We start from the raw sequence: 17,745 nt of genomic DNA on the forward strand, positions 1-17,745 counted from the left end.
ACCTTTTTGGTGAAGTATTCACCCCACTGTTGACACTTTGAAATAATAACTAATAGTAATGATAATACATTCTTTTAAATACTTAGTTGGGCTGTTACTAGAAACCTCAGTTGTTACTGGAAGTCAAACATATTTTTAAAGGTAACGGGGGGGGGGGGGGGGGGGGGGGAGGGGAATGCCAACCAGAAAAAAAATGAATCAACTTAATATGTAAAAGGAAACCCATACAGAAGAAATGAGTGGGTTCCAGGGAGTTAGCAGCTTTGAAATAATGCAAGAATGCTACTGCTTCTGCTTATATTTTGTTGTTTTACAAATATGGGGAGAGGTTTAAAAGGATTTTTACACCTTTCGGCTGGCTGAATTCATGAATTTTCAGGGGCAAGCCAGAAAATGTTAGTGCAGATCTGAGCCAATGGTGTGGCTTGGCTCTCCAGTGTGAGGGACAGACTGTGATCTCATCTACAGGGAAACAAATCCAGAGCCCCTCAGAAAATTCTGTGTAGTCATGTGTCAGACAGGAATATATTAATGTGAAATAGGTGCCTTTTAGTTCGTTCTAGCAGGATCTACACAGAGTAGTTACAGCACAGCACTTTAGTTGGGTCACTTCCTACCACTGCTTTCCTCTCTAGGCTTCTGGCCCCAGATAAGGTAAAAAGAAAAAGAAACCAAACTGTCAGCCCCAACTGGGCTGAACATATAGTCCTGTTCCTTCAGGGGGACTTCTCTGGCACATTTGTCAGGAGCCTTCCAGGTAGGTCTGTCTTCCTCCACAGCCTTCCCCTTCTGAGCTGGGTTGCTCCCTTTTCAACCTTGTCTCCAGTTGGAGCATGCAGGGCTGGAAGGGCAGGGCTACCTGGGCCCAGTATCGTCCTTTAACCCCTTCCAGGCCAGCGTGGGGTTCGTACACTCCATCACAGTCTGATTGTTTCCTTGTTCTCCCCTATTTGTTGAATTAATTAATTTGCTTCTCTTATACTTAGATTGCAAGCTCTTTGGGGCAGGGACTGTCTTTTTTTAATGTGTTTGCACAGTGCCCAGTACAGTGGGGTCCTGTTCTATGATTGGGGTCCCTGGGCCCTACCACAATAGTAGTAGTAGTAATAAAATAAAATAAAATAAAATAAAATAAAATAAAATAGAAATAATTAATAATGGGCCTCATTCAGCAATGTTGTAATTCTCCTTTTATAGTGGTGTAACTCCATTGATTTCAGCCTAGCCCTGATTTCAGTGGAGTCACAGCCAATATATATATGAGGAGTAACACAATGGTACATCAGGCCTAATATCTGTAGTGGTATGTTATATCTCCTTTTGTCAAACAGAACATTTGTTCCACACCCCAGATTACCTGGGGTGTTTATACAGTGCCCAATGCAACAGAGCCCACAATAGCTGAGGTCTTTAGGCACTACTGCAATATAAATGTTAAATACACTAATAATAGTATCTTCTTAAAATGTTTCCTTTCTTCCTGCCAAGATTTCACACCTTCATCATTACTTATTTAAATGATCATAGGTAACTACAAAAATAAAAATATCACCATTTATTGATAAAGAAATAGGTGTTTGATCCAGCTAAGCCAGACTCTGGCTTCCATTGTAACTGGGATCTCCACTGAGTAGAAAATGCATGTGTTCTTATTGCAGAATGAAGATCTGGAAATCTTAAATGCTGAATATGGAAAGAACATGATTAAGCTTCTTCGCATTAGAAGAGATGGCAAGAAACACTGCATTAAAGAAGTGGAGGCTTGTGTACATCTTAGACTGGATTCTGTCAATGAGTACTCACAGGGAGACAATTCTGCTGTTATCCCTACTGACACCATGAAGAACGCTGTCATTGCTTTGGCAAAATGCAACGGGGTATTTTTTTAAGCTTTTCTACTTAGTATTGTACAGATTGGTATTTGTGATGTTGCCCTGGAATGTATTTGGAAGTAGTCATTGTACTTACTTTTCTGTTGTCATTATACATCAAACCATCCTCCCTCCCCTTTCACTGTCCTGTCCTGTCCCCTGCCAAAGCTCATCCAGTTTCATAAGCTCTTCTCCAGGCAAAAAGTGAAGAGAGTTTGGGTGAGATCAAAATGCCTTTCATTGTTTTTCTTCCTCTGTCTGCTTTAAAGTTTGGCACTGAGGTTCCCTTCAAGATTTTGAACTGGGTTTTTTCCTTTTCCAGTACTAATTCTTTATACAGAACATAGACTTTCTCATCTGGTATTTGGTGCACAAATGTGAATAATCTATATTTTATATATTGAAGACATTTTTAGGCTTGGCTGACCTCTCTTATCATGAATGTTTTTTGCATTTGATTAGGCCAGATCCCCTGTGTCTGATACCCCTGAACTTTGGAAAAGTATGAATCCAATTCTGGATATGAATATTGGAATTTGGACCCCTCTTTAGTTTTCGGACAGACTTTTGTCTGATAAAGCCAGCACTGTTTTCACACCTGTCTTCGGGTACCTTTGTAATAGGAAGGGCCGGCTCCAGGCACCAGCCCACCAAGCTTGTGCTTGGGGCGGCACCTGGAGGGGGGGGCAGCGCGGCGCTCCGGCTCTGGCCGCTGGGGAGAGTGGAGCCCTGGCCGACTCGCCGCCCTCCCCCCGGCACTCTGGCCGCTGGAGGAGAGCAGAGCCCCGTCTGGGCTCGCTGCCGCGGAGAGCAGAGCCGCAGCGGGTTCTCTGCCCTCCCCCCGGCGCTCTGGCCGCCAGGGAGAGCGGAGCCCCGGCCGGGCTCTCTGCCCTGCCCCCGGCACTCTGGCCGGCGGGGAGAGTGGAGCCCCGGCAGGGCTCTCTGCCCTCCTCCCGGCGCTCTGGCCGCTGGGGAGAGCGGAGCCCCGGCTGGGCTCTCCGCCCTCCTCCCAGGGCTCCAGCCGCCAGTGGAGCCGTAGCGGGCTCGCCGCCCTCCCCTGCCGCGCTCGGGGGGGCAGGGCGGGGGGGGCGCGGCAGGAGGCTTTTTTGCCTTGGGCGCAAAAAAGCCAGAGCCGGCCCTGGTAATAGGACAGCTGGTGCACTCTTTAATAAAATAATAATATATAATAATAATACCTAGCTCTTATATAGTGCTTTCCATCAGTAAATCGCAAAGTGCTTTACAAAGAAGGTAAGTATCACTACCCGCAGTTTAGTTTCATCAGCTAGTCTTTTAATGTCCTAATTCTATATAGCCTAATTATGTTATACTATATACCAAGTTCTCAGTCCAATTAATGAAATCCCATCTTTAGCTTTTATTCTTGTTCAGTTCTTATTATTGAATCAGAGCACCCACCCAGAGTGTTCTGACATTATATCTTCTAAGGGTCAGGTTCTAGTAGTGACTTTTTTCAATCTAGTGATTCCAGCTTGCTCTGTCCTTTCCTTGATGTGAGTCCTACTTTATGTAAGGCATAAGGGATCTCTGACAAAATATGACTTTTTAGCTCCTATTGCAATTTAGAGTGCATTTTGCTTAGGTGTTTGACAGACATTGACTTTATACACCCAGAACTGAATGGCATCCATATTGGCCACAAAATCCATTTTTATCCACAACATTTACAGTGATCTGGACCTGTATGCCAATATACATTATGTAACTGGTGCCCTCTAAGATGTTATTTGTTTTCTTAGATTGAAACTATAGAACAATTTGCCCTGGATATCTGCAATTACTTCATTTCCTCATATTGTCATGTGGTGTACGTCAAGGCGTATATTCAAGAGACACCATGGCGGCGTGTAGAACAGGTATATAAAAATGCTAGTAAAATGCAGTACATATATTCTGGATAATTGTTTCTCTCCGTTCATTTTTTAAAAGTTATACTACAGTGCACTGCAGTTTTACTTACATGTGTGTTTTTAATCTGTAGAATGGAGTTCCCCATGCCCATTCCTTTATCTTTGTTCCTGAAGGAATTCGCTTTTGTGAAGTTGAACAGTGTCAGGATGGTGAGTAAATAATTTATAATTTTCCAGCAGCATCATTACTTCTTCCTTAATGTCTCTATTGATTCAAAACAGACAGGTTTAGGGATAGTAGCAGGAGTTAAAGGGCTTAGGAAACAGTCAAAGGTTCCTTTTAGCGCTAAAACAAAGAAAGTGGCACATAAAAAGTTTTTACTATGGATCTGATCCTGTGTCCTTGTTCACAGAATCATGGGTGAGCAAGTAATGTGGGATCCAAACTTCTATTTATATAGTTCTCCTAAACACATAATAATTACAATTGTTCACAAAGCATTAATACTTCATAAACTGACAGGACTTAATTGTCTTCTGAAAATAAGCTGCTTAAACTAATACACTGTAGTATAACCTACAATTTGACTATTATTATTACACTAACAGTCAATACTCAGCCAAAGACAGAAAATTTAAGTCCAACTGCCTAGTTTGCATTAACACTGCAAAGCCCCATGGATAAGCCCTGGCTTTATTTTTAAAAAGATGCAATTTCAGCATTACAAATCAGGCCCAACTGTCAGAAGGACCTCAGCCTAACCTCTAAAATTGCACCCATACCTCTGTGCAAGCAATTTTTCATGTGTAAACATTCAAATGTGTGCATGCAAATACTGTATTTCTTGCATAACCAAAACGTCCATTGACTTCAATCAGAGTTTTGGAATGCTTAAGAAATGCAGGATTTAAGGCTGCATTTGCATATGTCAATTAGGATATTGTGTGTCTGACTACTAATCTGAATGTATAAATTCCAGTTTATTGCTGTGACTGCCAACAAGAGTGCCAGTTAGAGCCAAATGTGTTGGTATTTTCGGTGATATGGGTGTATTTTAGGTGATATGAAGATGTAATGCTGGGAATTGGACTGAAATCACTATAGTGTAAAGCACAATGGGACTACAGTTTCTAGGCACTACTCTGATACCAATACTAACAACAGACTCCTTAACTACAGAACAACCACCACCAGATAGTAGCAACCCTTAATTGCTGTTGACTGAGGCAGGATTCAAACTTGTAACCTAGAGATAAAAGGCTCTGTAGCCCATTACCAATCCTATGAAACATCCAATTTCCTTCCTGTTTCACAGTTTTGTTAGACCTGGAAAGAAATTGGCCATGCGGCTACCAGGGGCTTTTCTTGTGGCAGTGATTGTGTAATCCACACACCTCCTGGGTGTTCTGTCCGATCTAGTGGTACTGAAACTACTGAGAGAGAGAGAGAGAGATTAACGAGTTTGCTCTACAGCCTTAGCTAACAAGCATATGGCTTTTAGCTCACGCAGTAGAAGCTCATGCACTAAGCTCCAGAGGCCCAGGTTCGATCCAACCTGCCGACAACCGGGGTCTGTTGGTATTACAAGTGGGGGTTCGTCCTGGATTTTAACTGGAAGTCTCTGAAGCTCAGGACACGCTTCCTCAGCTAGGGGAAGTATGTAACCCTCCTGAGTGTGCTGTTCTGTCCTATCTAGTGGCACCAAGCCCGCTGGAGAGAGTAATAGTAATAGCATAAAATAGGATATTGATAAACACTGCACAGGAGCTCAGACATTATTGTAATGAGTTTAAGATGACAGATAATGTGAAAATCACTGAGATAGAATAAAAATAGACCTCATGATTTGAATAGGTGAGATATTATTTTTATACAAAAAAAGGTCAAATTTTAGTAAAACAAACAACCCTCCCAAACAATACCCCCCCCCCCCCCCAAAAAAAACCCCAACACAAAAACATATTTTTGTTTTTCTGCGAAAATGGTGCAACAAAATCTCAGTATTTTATGTGGAGCACAAACAGTTTTCATGAAAAATGTTGTTTGGTTGAAAACTCAATTATCTGTCAAAAACAGTTTTGATGGAAAACTTCCAACCATCCCCTACTCACAATGCCATTTTTACACAATCATTTTTCAGAGTGTAAGCACCCTTCAAAGACTATATCCCATTGCCATTGCCCTGAGCCATCCAGTCCCTACCAGCAGAAAGAAATTTATCCTTATCTGGTTTAGAAGAACAGACTCCCTTTTGGACCTGTAGCGTCTCAGTTTTGGAGACATCTTGGTGTAGTTTCAAGGTTGGTGTCGCATGCTTTACATATGTCATATTGCTATGTATGTGGGGCATGTGCTTCTCCAGGGCTTAAAAAAATGAAATACCTCTCAACTGTCACTAGTGATAATTCTTAAGTATCTTACGGTATGTCTACACTACCCTCCGGATCGGCGGGCAGCGATTGATCCAGTGGGGATCGATTTATTGCGTCTAGTCTAGATGTGATAAATCAACCCCTGAGCGCTCTCCTGTTGACTCCTATACAAACGCTCCCCGAGTTATGAAAACACGACTTACGCAAATCTGCACTTACAGAAAAAGTTTCGTAAGTTCCCTACGCTTTTTTTTTTCCCCCGCATGGGTATACGTCCCCGACTTACGCAAAATTCAACTTACACAAGGCATTCCAGAATGGAATGCTTGTGTAAGTCAGGGAGCGTCTGTACTCCAGCACCGCGAGAGGTGCAGGCAGAGTCGATGGGGGAGCGGCAGCAGTCGACACACCACTGGGAAGACACCACGGTAAGTCAATCTAAGTACGTTGACTTCAGCTATGTTATTCACGTAGCTGATGTTGCGTAACTTAGATCGATTTCCCTCTCCCAGTGTAGACCAGGGCTAAATGGAAAGCCTTATGACAGATCAACCATTCAAACCTGAAAGAGGTTTAATTGTTACCTGAGATCAAACAAACAACTAGCTTCTCTTGCTCAGAAAAAATTTAGTCCTATAGTGAAACAAAACATAATCAAAAGGATTAGACATCTGAAACATCCCAGGGTGGTCACAGACTCATAGACTTTAAGGCCAGAAGGGATGATCATGATAATCTAGTCTGACCTCCTGCAGGACCATAGAACCTCACCCACCCACTCCTGTAGCAGACCCATAAACTCTGGCTGAGTTACTGAAGTCCTGAAATCATCAGTTAGATCCTGAGCATGCGGAGGCCTGGGAAAGAATTCTCTGTAGTAACTCAGAGCCCTCCCCTCTAGTGTCCCATATCTGGTCATTGGAGATATTTGCTAACAGCAGTTGCAGATGGGCCATATGCCGTTGCAATGCCATCATAACTTCCATTCCCTATACTTGTGAAGTGCAGTCTTAAAACAAGTTAGGTTTTTTGCCCTCACTACACCACTTGGAAAGCACTGACGGTTGGAAACCTTCATCAAATTTCAAACCTAAACTTGATCTTGTCCAATTTATATCCATTGCACCAACATTGGCCCTTAACTTAAATAACTCATCTCCCTCCCTGGTGTTTATCCCTCTGATGTATTTATAAAGAGCAATCATATCTCCCTTCATCCTTTGTTTTGTTAGGCTAAACAAGCCAAACTCCTGAAGTTTCCTCTCATTCAAAAAATCTTCTCAAATTAAAAAGTCAAGAAATCTGGGTGGTATTGCGATAGGTATGATCTTCTTATTGACTTTAATGGGGCTTGGATCAGGAGCGTGTCTCTCCTTAGAGGAAGGGCTTAGCACCTTTCAGGGTCAAATGCTAACTTCTAAAGTTTAGAAGTTGGATATCAGCTACCTAAGTGTGTGTAGAAAATAATTTTTAACAATACCTAAGTATCACACAAATACATGTTTCAGAGTAACAGCCGTGTTAGTCTGTATCCGCAAAAAGAAGAACAGGAGTACTTGTGGCACCTTAGAGACTAACAAATTTATTAGAGCATAAGCTTTCGTGGACTACAGCCCAAATTGCAGCTTGGGGTGACTGCTGTATGGCTATGAAACTGACCTCTCCCCCGCCAAAGAGTTTCCGTCTTTCTGCATGAATAGGAGCTCACCTTTTCTTTCTGATATTTTTGGATCACAGGCTGTCCACTTATTTCTTCTGGAATTAAAGATCTGAAGCTTAAGAAAACAACACAGTCTGGCTTTGAAGGCTTCCACAGGGACAAATACACCACACTGCCTGAGACGACCGACAGGATTTTAAGTGCAGAACTATTCTGCAAGTGGTGCTATGGCGAGTGCCAAGATATTGACTTTGACTGTGTATGGTACGTACTGAATTGAATTATGTTTGCTGGCAAAGGTATTATTCTAGACTCCCTCTAAAGAAACAAACCAAAAACCTTCCACGTGCAGTAGGCACTGCACAGACCGTGCCCAAAAAGCAACCACAGTTTGCTTTTTGTTACAATTAAAACTGCCTTATTTAAATTCTCTGGGCCTGATTTTCACAGCTGCTGAGCACCCACAGCTCCCATTGACTTCAGCTGAAGTTGTGAGTGTTCAAGTGTTTCTGAAAATAAGGCTCGGAGTGGTAGATTGTCAGTTGGTGTGAACTGGCGTAGCTCCAATGTGGAGTTGTGTCCATTTACACCAGCTGATGATCTGGACTGAGCAGTTTGTATTTGAATCCAGAGCATCTCCGCAAAATATGAAGTTGCATCAAATTTGTTAAATACTTTAAATAAAATGCTTATTTGTAGAATTGTAAGATTGGGGGTAGGGAGGCTGGGCAGAAATTGGGGGAAGTGGCAGGGGAGCGGGCTTAGTATAAACCTTGTGTTATATCCGGTGTTAGGAAGATGCAGAAAACTACAATAATAACCAAACAAAATATTAGAGAGAAAAAAAGACAAGCATAACAGCAATTAATAAAATGCTTCATCAGTAATTTTAGATCTTTACTTTCATACAATATTTTTAAGGGATATTGTTCACGAGAGTGTCCTTGAGGCATTTTCTGGGCCACCTGACTGTGGGGAATACTCACCCTCTTACCAGAAGACTGTCAATGATATTCAGATGCTCATCCTGGCAAGAGTTCCTCAGGTATCTTTTTCACCATTTAATATTTAGCTCATAGAATAAATACGGTAGTGCGGTCCACTGAGAAGCTCAGGCTGAGCCCATGTGAGTTATATGGTAATTGGTCTAGATAAACTAAGTAAAACATGAAACTGCCTGAAGACGCAGCTACCAGTTTTGAAAACTGAGAATACAGACAAAATACCAACCTGGTGAGGTGCAGAGCACTTCCTGTCAAGATAATGGGAGTGAAGGGCTCTCAGCACTTCACAGGAGTAGGCTCAGAAAGAAAAGGAAAAAATGCTACAGAATAATGTTCAAGTGTTTCTAAAATGGGTCTATTTTATCCTCTCTGCTCCCCTTCCTTTTGTGATTGTTCAATTGTTTTTCTTTACAACTAATGAAAAATGTATTAGATTGTCATGTTTGAAAGTAGCGTGACCAATTGTGGACACCATTTTTATGCTTTCAGATAGAGGAGACTGAAGTCATCTTGAACAACATTCACTATTTTGTCACAGACTTGAAGAAACTGGGATTGACCAATGAAAAGGAGGTGAGGAGATGTTTAAAATATTAAACGTACAGAATCATCTAAAAAACTCAATCCACTGCAACAGGCACAGTACCCAGATAATGTCTGTACAATAGAATTAAGGGATCAATCATCACAATATGAGGCTAAGGGTGGGGAAAGGGAAGTCTCTCTGTCCCTGTCCCATAAAGTTCAATCTCTTCTCACTTATACTGCTGTAAATTGAAAGTAAAGCCATTGAGGTCAGCAAGCCAATTCTTGACCCCAGTGTCACTCATTTGTACTGCTCTGGTCTTGCAAAGGGGTTATAAAAACTAGTTTAACTGGCTTCCTATGCATTCCCTCTGGTGATGTAGGGCCAGTGTATTGACTGGTGAAGGAAAGGGGGTGTGGTCAGAGCACTGCGGTATTAACGGATATGTCTCAAAATGCAGTTATAAACAAGGAATCTTGACTGAGTCGGTCTGTTTCTGGTGGAGTCCCACAGATTTCGGTTCTTGGCCTTACACTATTTAACATTTTTATCAATGACTTGGAAGAAAACATAAAATCACCACTGGTAGTTTCCAGATGATTCAAAAATTGGGGGAATTGCAAATAATGAAGAGGACAGAATACTAATTCAGAATGATCTGGATCGCTTGGTAAATTGGGTGCAAGCAAACAATATTCATTTTAATACGACTAAACATAAATGTATACATCTATGAACAAATAATGTAGGACATATTTACAGGATGGGGGATTCCTGAGAAGCAATGTCTCTGAAAAAGATTTGGTGATTGTGGTGGATAATCAGCTGAACATGAGCTCTCAGTGCGACACTGTGGCCAAAAGAGCTAATGCAAGCCTGGGATGCCTAAACAAGGGAATCTTGAGTAGTAGAGAGGTTATATTTAATAGGCAGCAGGTTTAAAACAAACAAAAGGAAGTATTTCTTCACACAATGCATAGTCAACCTGTGGAACTCTTTGCCAGAGAATATTGTGAAGGCCAAGACTAACAAAGGGTTCAAAAAAGAATTAGATAAATTCATGGAGGATAGGTCCATCAATGGCTATTAGCCAGGATAGGCAGGGGTGGTGTCCCTAACCTCTGTTTGCCAGAAGCTGGGAATGGGTGACAGGGGATGGATCACTTGATGATTACCTGTTCTGTTCATTCCCTCTGAAGCACCTGGCATTGGCCACCATTGGAAGACAGGATATTGGGCTAGATGGACCTTTGGTCTGAGCCAGTATGGCCATTCTTATGTTCTTACATTACCTCTGTGTTTGGCAGTGGTGTGACCACTGCTGGAATGCTGTGTCCAGTTCTAGTGCCCACAATTAAAGAAGGATGATGATAAATTGGGGAGGGTTCCTAAAAGAGCCGTGAGAATTATTAAAGGATTAGAAAACATGCCTTAAAGAGAGAGGCGATGTCTACACATACAGGACTGCAGTGGTGCAACTGCGCTGCTGCAGCGCGTCTGGTGAAGATGCTCTATGCCAAAGGGAGAGAGCTCTCCTATCACCATACTAAAACCTCCATGAACAGCAGAAACGATGTCGGCATGGCTTATTCACACCCCTGAGCAACATAAATTATGCCGACATAAGCTGTAGTGTAGACATACCCATGGACTCAAACAGCTCAATCTATTTATCTTAAAGACAAAGTTAAGTGGTGACTTGATTACAGTCTACAAGTATTTACATAGGAAACAAATATTTAATAGTGGGCTCTTCAGTCTAGCAGAGAAAGGTACAATACAACCCCGTGGCTAGAAGTTGAAGCTAGACAAATTCAGACTGGAAATGAGGTATAAATTTATAACAGTGAGGGTAATTAACCATAGGAACAATTTACCAAGGGTCATGGTGGATTCTCCATTGCTGACAATTGTTAAATCAAGATTGGATGTTTTTCGAAAGTGTCTGCTCTAGGAATTATTTTGGGGAAGTGCTACGGCCTGTGTTATACAGGAGGTCAGACTATCACAATGGTCCCTTCTTGTCTTGGTATCTATGAATTTTTTCCAGAACTCCCCAGCTGCCAGAACACCCCTCTGATATTTTGTTGCAGCTGGGAACAAGTTAGAACTGGGCAAAACTCATGAATTTTGTGTGGGGCAAGGATGGAAAGTGGTGTAAAACATTTATACACCTTTCCCTCAGTGGCTCTTGTGCTGCCCAGGTCCAGCTGAGGAGCCGACCTGATGAAGTTACACTGATGCAAACTGGGTATAAGTGAGAAGATAATCAGGCTATTTGATTTTATGATTGCCACTTTTGATAGAGGAATGGATTAGTCTTCCCTTGTTCTCTGTTCTCCTCAGGTCTGAGTCCCCTTCCCTCACTACTCTTATCCTGGCATCCTCTGAATAGCCAGGATAGGTCTGCTCCTGCTCCCATTTAAGTCCATAGCAAATGTCCCAATTGACTTCAATAACGTCAGGAATAGTTCCTGTGGGCTTGATCTTACGATGGGTTGAGTGCCCTCAGGTTCTAATGAATATTGATTTTAGTTCTATGATACCTCTGAAGCTAACGGATACTCCAGCTAGAGAAGAGTTATTTATGTGTATGTCATTTATGTTCAGGTTCTGATCCCAGTGGACACTCCCTATGGTTCTTGTACATGCGTACTCCGTAGGAAGAAGTGCTTAGAAGAGCAAGCCTAAAATACAAGAGATGAGAAGCAATGTCAGTGAATTGGATGGATGTTTCAACAGGGGACAAACTAAACATTTGGGCTCCATTCACACATATAAGATGAATTTACCATGTGGCTTTCGTTTCAGAATGTATCCATTCCATTCATTGATCTTTTTGTATATTGCCTGATCTGGGCCTCCACAAATTACAGAGATTGGGATTTTGAAAGAAGCCTAAGGAATTCAGATTTCCAAATCCCATTGAATCTCCATAGGATTTGTGTACATAATTCTCTTGGGCTACTTTGAAAATCCCAGCAAGAAATATTAAAATCAGTTCATTAGAAAAGAACTATTTTCAGGCGTATGATGAAAGTTTCAGTTAACCAGCTAATGTCTCTAATGTGCTTTACTCATTTAAAATCCTAAATAGGTTCTATAAATTATTATTTATTAATGTTTGTGCATTAATACATTGTATTAACAAAATTAATGTATAATCATGAGAGCAAATCTTTAGGTGGTGTAAACTGGCATGACTTCAGTGGATTACACTAATTTACACAGCCGAGGGTCTGGTTCAATATTGTAAATTTAATAAGGCAGAATTATTACTTGTATTTCCAATGCAAATTAAAATGGACCCAGCTTTCTTCAAGAAGCAAATGATGAAATAAAACAAAATTCTACCTACCTATATATTATATTTTCTTTACAATATTAATAGTACAGATGTGGACTAATTTCTATGTAAGTATTCCTATTACACAGTTGCCACATTATTGCTAATCAAATAAACAGCTGTGGGGAGGGGATTATGCAGCTGTATAATTACTTTTGTGTTAATCACTGAAATGTTTAAAGGTATTGGGCTATCTCTGTGGGGTTCTTGAAATCTTCTTCTTTAATTTCATTTGTCGGTACTTTTGAGCAGGCAGGAGGCAGGAGTCAATCCAAGAAGTGAACTATTGCTTTTTTGTGGAAAAAATAGGCATATTGTTTAAAATATTTAGTTACTCCAGGACATAGCTTTGAGCAAAGATATTAAATAGCAAAATCAGCTAATCTTATTCCTACATGTTCACAACTTGCAACTAACACATGCACAACATAAATCTTGCTCAACTCTAGTCATCTTGTAAGTGCTACTTTTAGTTTCCAAGGACAGAATTTTAAAAGCAATTTAATGACAGGAGCTTAAATTCAGTGGGATTTCTGCCTAAATCTCTTAGGCATGCTTGAAAATCTCACCCCAAAAGACGTTGCGCATTATACTTCTCATTCAATACATTTAGATTTATTTTTCCCTACTGGATCTGATCATGTGCTTTGGGTAGCAATAAAAATTGGGGAACACATCCTGAATTGGGTGCTTGGGAAACTGAGGTTGCTTGCAACGTAGGAGCATCTCTCTCTTTTGCACAAAAGAATTCAGCTGCTTGCCTTAAAATCACATGAAATTGGAGGACAGCCATTGCTCATCACCATATGTCACCTCCTTAAAGACAATAGGACTAATTACACCAAGGGATGAATTTGTTCCAGATGTGCTGTTATTTGCCTGAACTGCTCACTAGTTGACCTGACTAGTTTAGTCTGTAGTACTTTTAACTCTGTGTTGGGACATTCCTTTCTTCTTTCTGTGAAGTTTATTGTATTACACTTGAGAGTTTCAGATCTTTACTATTCTTCTGCATTATAATTTCATGACTGCATGGGCTTTTAGTGTATCTATGTAACTTCTAATGGGAAAATAAAATGCAAAGTTAAAAAAAAGCTGATTATTGGCCATTTATTCAATGAGAGATGAGGCCATATGGATTTCATTCAAATGAATACATACTAGATAATATTACTAACATTAATTTTAGACCATTCCCAGAAAAGATGATCCACCTCTCCTATTTGAGAAAAAAAGCTGAGGGATCCTCCTGAACATTTCATTACCACCTTGTCCTAGCTTAAACAAGTCATTTATTGTCTGTGGACAGCTGCTCATTGCTGTTAGACTAACTTAATGGAAGAAATAACGCAGGAAGAAAACAACAAAATCCCTATTCAGACTTCCTATTGATTCTGAACACACATCATTACTCATGCCATGCAGTGTCCCTAGAACTCTGTAGCTGTGCAGATTAGCTCATATTTGTAAAGGTATTTAAGCAGTGCTCTGCTCATAGCTGCAAGGCCTAAGAGCCAGATTTTTCAAGGTATTTGGATGCCTAACTCTCATTGATTTCAATGGCAGTTAAGCACCTACATACTAGGGCTGTTGATTAATCGCAGTTAACTCATGCGATCAACTAAAAAAAAATTGCAATTAAAAAAATTAATCACAATTAATCGCACTGTTAAATAATATACATTTATTAAATTTTAAATAAATTGACATTTATTAAATATTTTTGGATGTTTTTATACATTTTCAAATATATTGATTTCAATTATAACAGAATACAAAGTGTACAGTGCTCACTTTATTTTTTTTATTACAAATCTATGCATGTAAAAATGACAAACAAAAGAATTACTCTTTTTCAATTCACCTCATACAAGTACTGTAGTGCAATCTCTATCATGAAAGTGCAATTTACAAATGTAAGGTTTTTTTGGTTACATAACTGCACTCAAAAACAAAACAATGTAAAACTTTAGAGCCTACAAGTCCACTTAGTCCTACTTCTTGTTCAATCAGTAAGAAAAACAAGTTTACATCTATAGTTACACTTACATCTAAGTTTACATCTGCCCACTTCTTAATTACAATGTCCCTTGAAAGTGATTGCATGGCACTGTTGTAGATGGTGTTGCAAGATATTTAAATGCCAGATGCACTAAAGATTCATATGCCTCTTCATGCTTCGGCCATCGTTCCAGAAGACATGCTTCCATGCTGATGACGCTCGTTAAAAAAAATAATGTATTAATTAAATTTGTGACTGAACTCCTTGTGGGAGAATTATATGTCTCCTGCTCTGTTTTGAACAGCATTCTGCCACATATTTCATGTCATAGCAGTCTCGGATGATGACCCAGCACATGTTCATTTTAAGAACGCTCACTGCAAATTTGACAAAATGCAAAGAAGATACCAATGTGAAATTTCTAAAGATAGCTATAGCACTTGACCCAAGATTTAAGAGGAGTCTGAAGTGCCTTCCAAAATCTGAGAGGGATGAGGTGTGGCACATGCTTTCAGAAGTCTTAAAAGAACAACACTCCAATGTGGAAACTAAGGAACCCATCAAAAGAGAAAATCAACCTTCTGCTGGTGGCTTCTGACTCAGATGATGAAAATGAACATGCGTTGGTCCACACTGCTTTGGATTGTTATTGAGCAGAACCCATCATCAGCATGGACACGTCCTCTGGAATGGTGGTTGAAGCTCGAGGGGTTATATGACTCTTTAGCGCATCTGGCATGTAAATATCTTGTGATACCGGCTACAACAGTGCCATGCAAATGCCTATTCTCACTTTCAGATGACATTGTAAACTAGAAGCAGGCAGCATGATCTTCTGCTAATGTAAACAAACTTGTTTGTCTGAGCAACTGGCTGAACAAGAAGTAGGATTGAGTGGACTTGTAGGCTCTAAAGTTTTACATTGTTTTGTTTTTGAATGCAGGGTTTTTTTGTACATAATTCTACATTTGTAAGTTCAACTTTCATGATAAAAGGATTACACTGCAGTACTTGTATTAGGTGAATTGAAAAAATACTATTTTTTGTTTTTCACAATGCAAATATTTGTAATCAAAAATAAATATAAAGTGAGCACTGTACACTTTGTATTCTGTTTTGTAATTAAAATCAATATATTTGAAAGTGTAGAAAACATCCACAAATATTTAAATAAATGGTATTCTATTATTAACAGTGCGTTTAATTGCGATAAATTTTTTAAATTGCTTGACAGCCCTACTAAATACCTTTAAAAATCCATTCTTAGACCTTGCCCTGAGGCGCAGAGAAAAATCTGGGCCTAAGTGACTTAGAAGACTAAGTTTCATTTTTAAAAGTGATTGAGACACATGGGATCCCAAGTCTCACTGAAAAGCAAACTTGGAGTTAGCCGTCTAAATCACTTAGGCTTTGTGACACTGAGCAGAGTAACACCCGAATACCTTTACAAATCTGGACCTTTGTGTTAGGCGGGCAACAGACCGATGAGTAGAAAAGTGCCAAACATCTAACAAAAACTCATGAGAGAAGAGGTGTTATCCCTGATCTCCTGACCAAATTCTATGGATCATTACATTCTACCTACATAAACTCCTACACAGTTTTAACTGGGAAAGTGCACAGGAGCAGGTCCATCATTTATAAAGCTCTTTCAGAACCTTTTAGATGAAAGGTGAAATGTAAGGTAAATGTAAATCATTACCATTAAAAATAGGTTGCCTAGCACTGTTCCTCTCTGCCAATTACAAAAATGGTGGAATGTGAAGTCTTCCACCAAAATTCCCTCCAAAATAATTTCCTTGGCTGGGGTTTGGACCTTGCATGTTTGGTTCTATCCACCCATGTAGTTCACTAGTGACCTATGGAGTCTTGCAGACTGGAGCCCAGAACCTATAATTAAAACCTAAGGGGAGTTTCACACATGCACACAATGGTTCCTACCATTTTGGTTTCCATTCCTGTAGCCCCCAGCATCTGGCCAGTCCTAATAGCTGGCCAGGAAGGTCTCACTACAAACCCCATCAACCACTGTTCAATCTCCAAGTACAACCAACTTTATATAAAGAAGTGTGTGTACAGACAGATTTTGTTAACTGGGCTAACAAAGATGAAAGAGATGAAATCCATTTTCAAATAAGTACAATTGCTGTCTGTAAATTGGCCATATCACAATCAGAATTCTATACTCTACATAGCTAAGTATGAGGCCAGGAAAATAAAATATAACATTTTACCTTTTTAATATCATTGGGCAAGTTTATTGCAGCTTGTTAGATCTTTAAGGAAAAAACCTGTTCACTTCCAAACTCCTTTTTATCTTTGAACATTTGAATAGCACTGTATCCAAAGATCTGAGTTCAGAGTCATTTTCCACATGAAGCAAAATAAAAGTAAAATAAAAGCAATATCCTGCCCTCATATTTTTGTCTAAATGCCAGAAATATGATCCTAAGATGAACTGAGCTGCTCTATGATTTCCAATTTCCAATAAAACTACAAAGTCCCAGTCTCACCATGGGACACCTAACAGATCAGACCTGCTCCTGAGGAGAGAAACTGAATCACACCAGACCCGTAGGATATGAGCCTACCTAGATTGGACCACACCTAAAGGATAGCAGCTGGGCTAAATCAGAAAAGGGGAGACAAAGCAGCAAGAAGCAGAGCAGATGCTCATAGAAGGGAGGAGCCAGTCCTCTCTAAATCCTTGGGGTTTCTTTACCTGTTGGTCCAAAGCCTGTCTTTGTAATCATGCGCTGGTAAACAGCAGATCTAGGCAAGGGCTAACACATCTTAATTTCTTGCAGAAATACCTGCATTGCTCGGAGAGCAACTGTGCTGTGCTGTGTGGGAAGCAGACGCCAGTGCCTTTTTGTAGTGGTAATTAGGCATGGCTTGTACTACATTAATAAAACATACCTGCTTGTACTGTAGAAAAAGAGTTTACCCGATACTGGGAGTATGATTAATTTCTATCCAAATATTCTAAATATTTTATTAACTTTTGTCTTTTCATGAAGTTTCTTTGTTTTCTGTTAACTGTTATTAAATATTTTTTGTGTAGTATTGGAGTGGCTTCTAGGTAATAAATA

The 17,745-nt window shown here is 40.1% G+C and overlaps 1 protein-coding gene across 1 annotated transcript in view; it reads left to right on the forward strand.

Moving 5' to 3' along the window:
- The window catches only part of LOC117882031 (uricase-like), a 41,097-nt gene extending 27,330 nt beyond the window's left edge, over positions 1 to 13,767 (forward strand). The window contains exons 2-8 of the mRNA XM_034779985.1: positions 1,659 to 1,877; positions 3,632 to 3,748; positions 3,874 to 3,952; positions 7,853 to 8,039; positions 8,697 to 8,820; positions 9,269 to 9,352; positions 11,916 to 13,767. Of these exons, the coding sequence (XP_034635876.1) occupies positions 1,659 to 1,877; positions 3,632 to 3,748; positions 3,874 to 3,952; positions 7,853 to 8,039; positions 8,697 to 8,820; positions 9,269 to 9,352; positions 11,916 to 11,996 (891 nt within the window). The 3' untranslated portion in view covers positions 11,997 to 13,767. The remainder of the gene's footprint in view (positions 1 to 1,658; positions 1,878 to 3,631; positions 3,749 to 3,873; positions 3,953 to 7,852; positions 8,040 to 8,696; positions 8,821 to 9,268; positions 9,353 to 11,915) is intronic.
- The last annotated feature ends 3,978 nt before the right edge of the window (positions 13,768 to 17,745 follow it).

Source organism: Trachemys scripta, chromosome 8 (assembly GCF_013100865.1).
Source record: "Trachemys scripta elegans isolate TJP31775 chromosome 8, CAS_Tse_1.0, whole genome shotgun sequence".
NCBI lineage: Eukaryota > Metazoa > Chordata > Testudines > Emydidae > Trachemys > Trachemys scripta.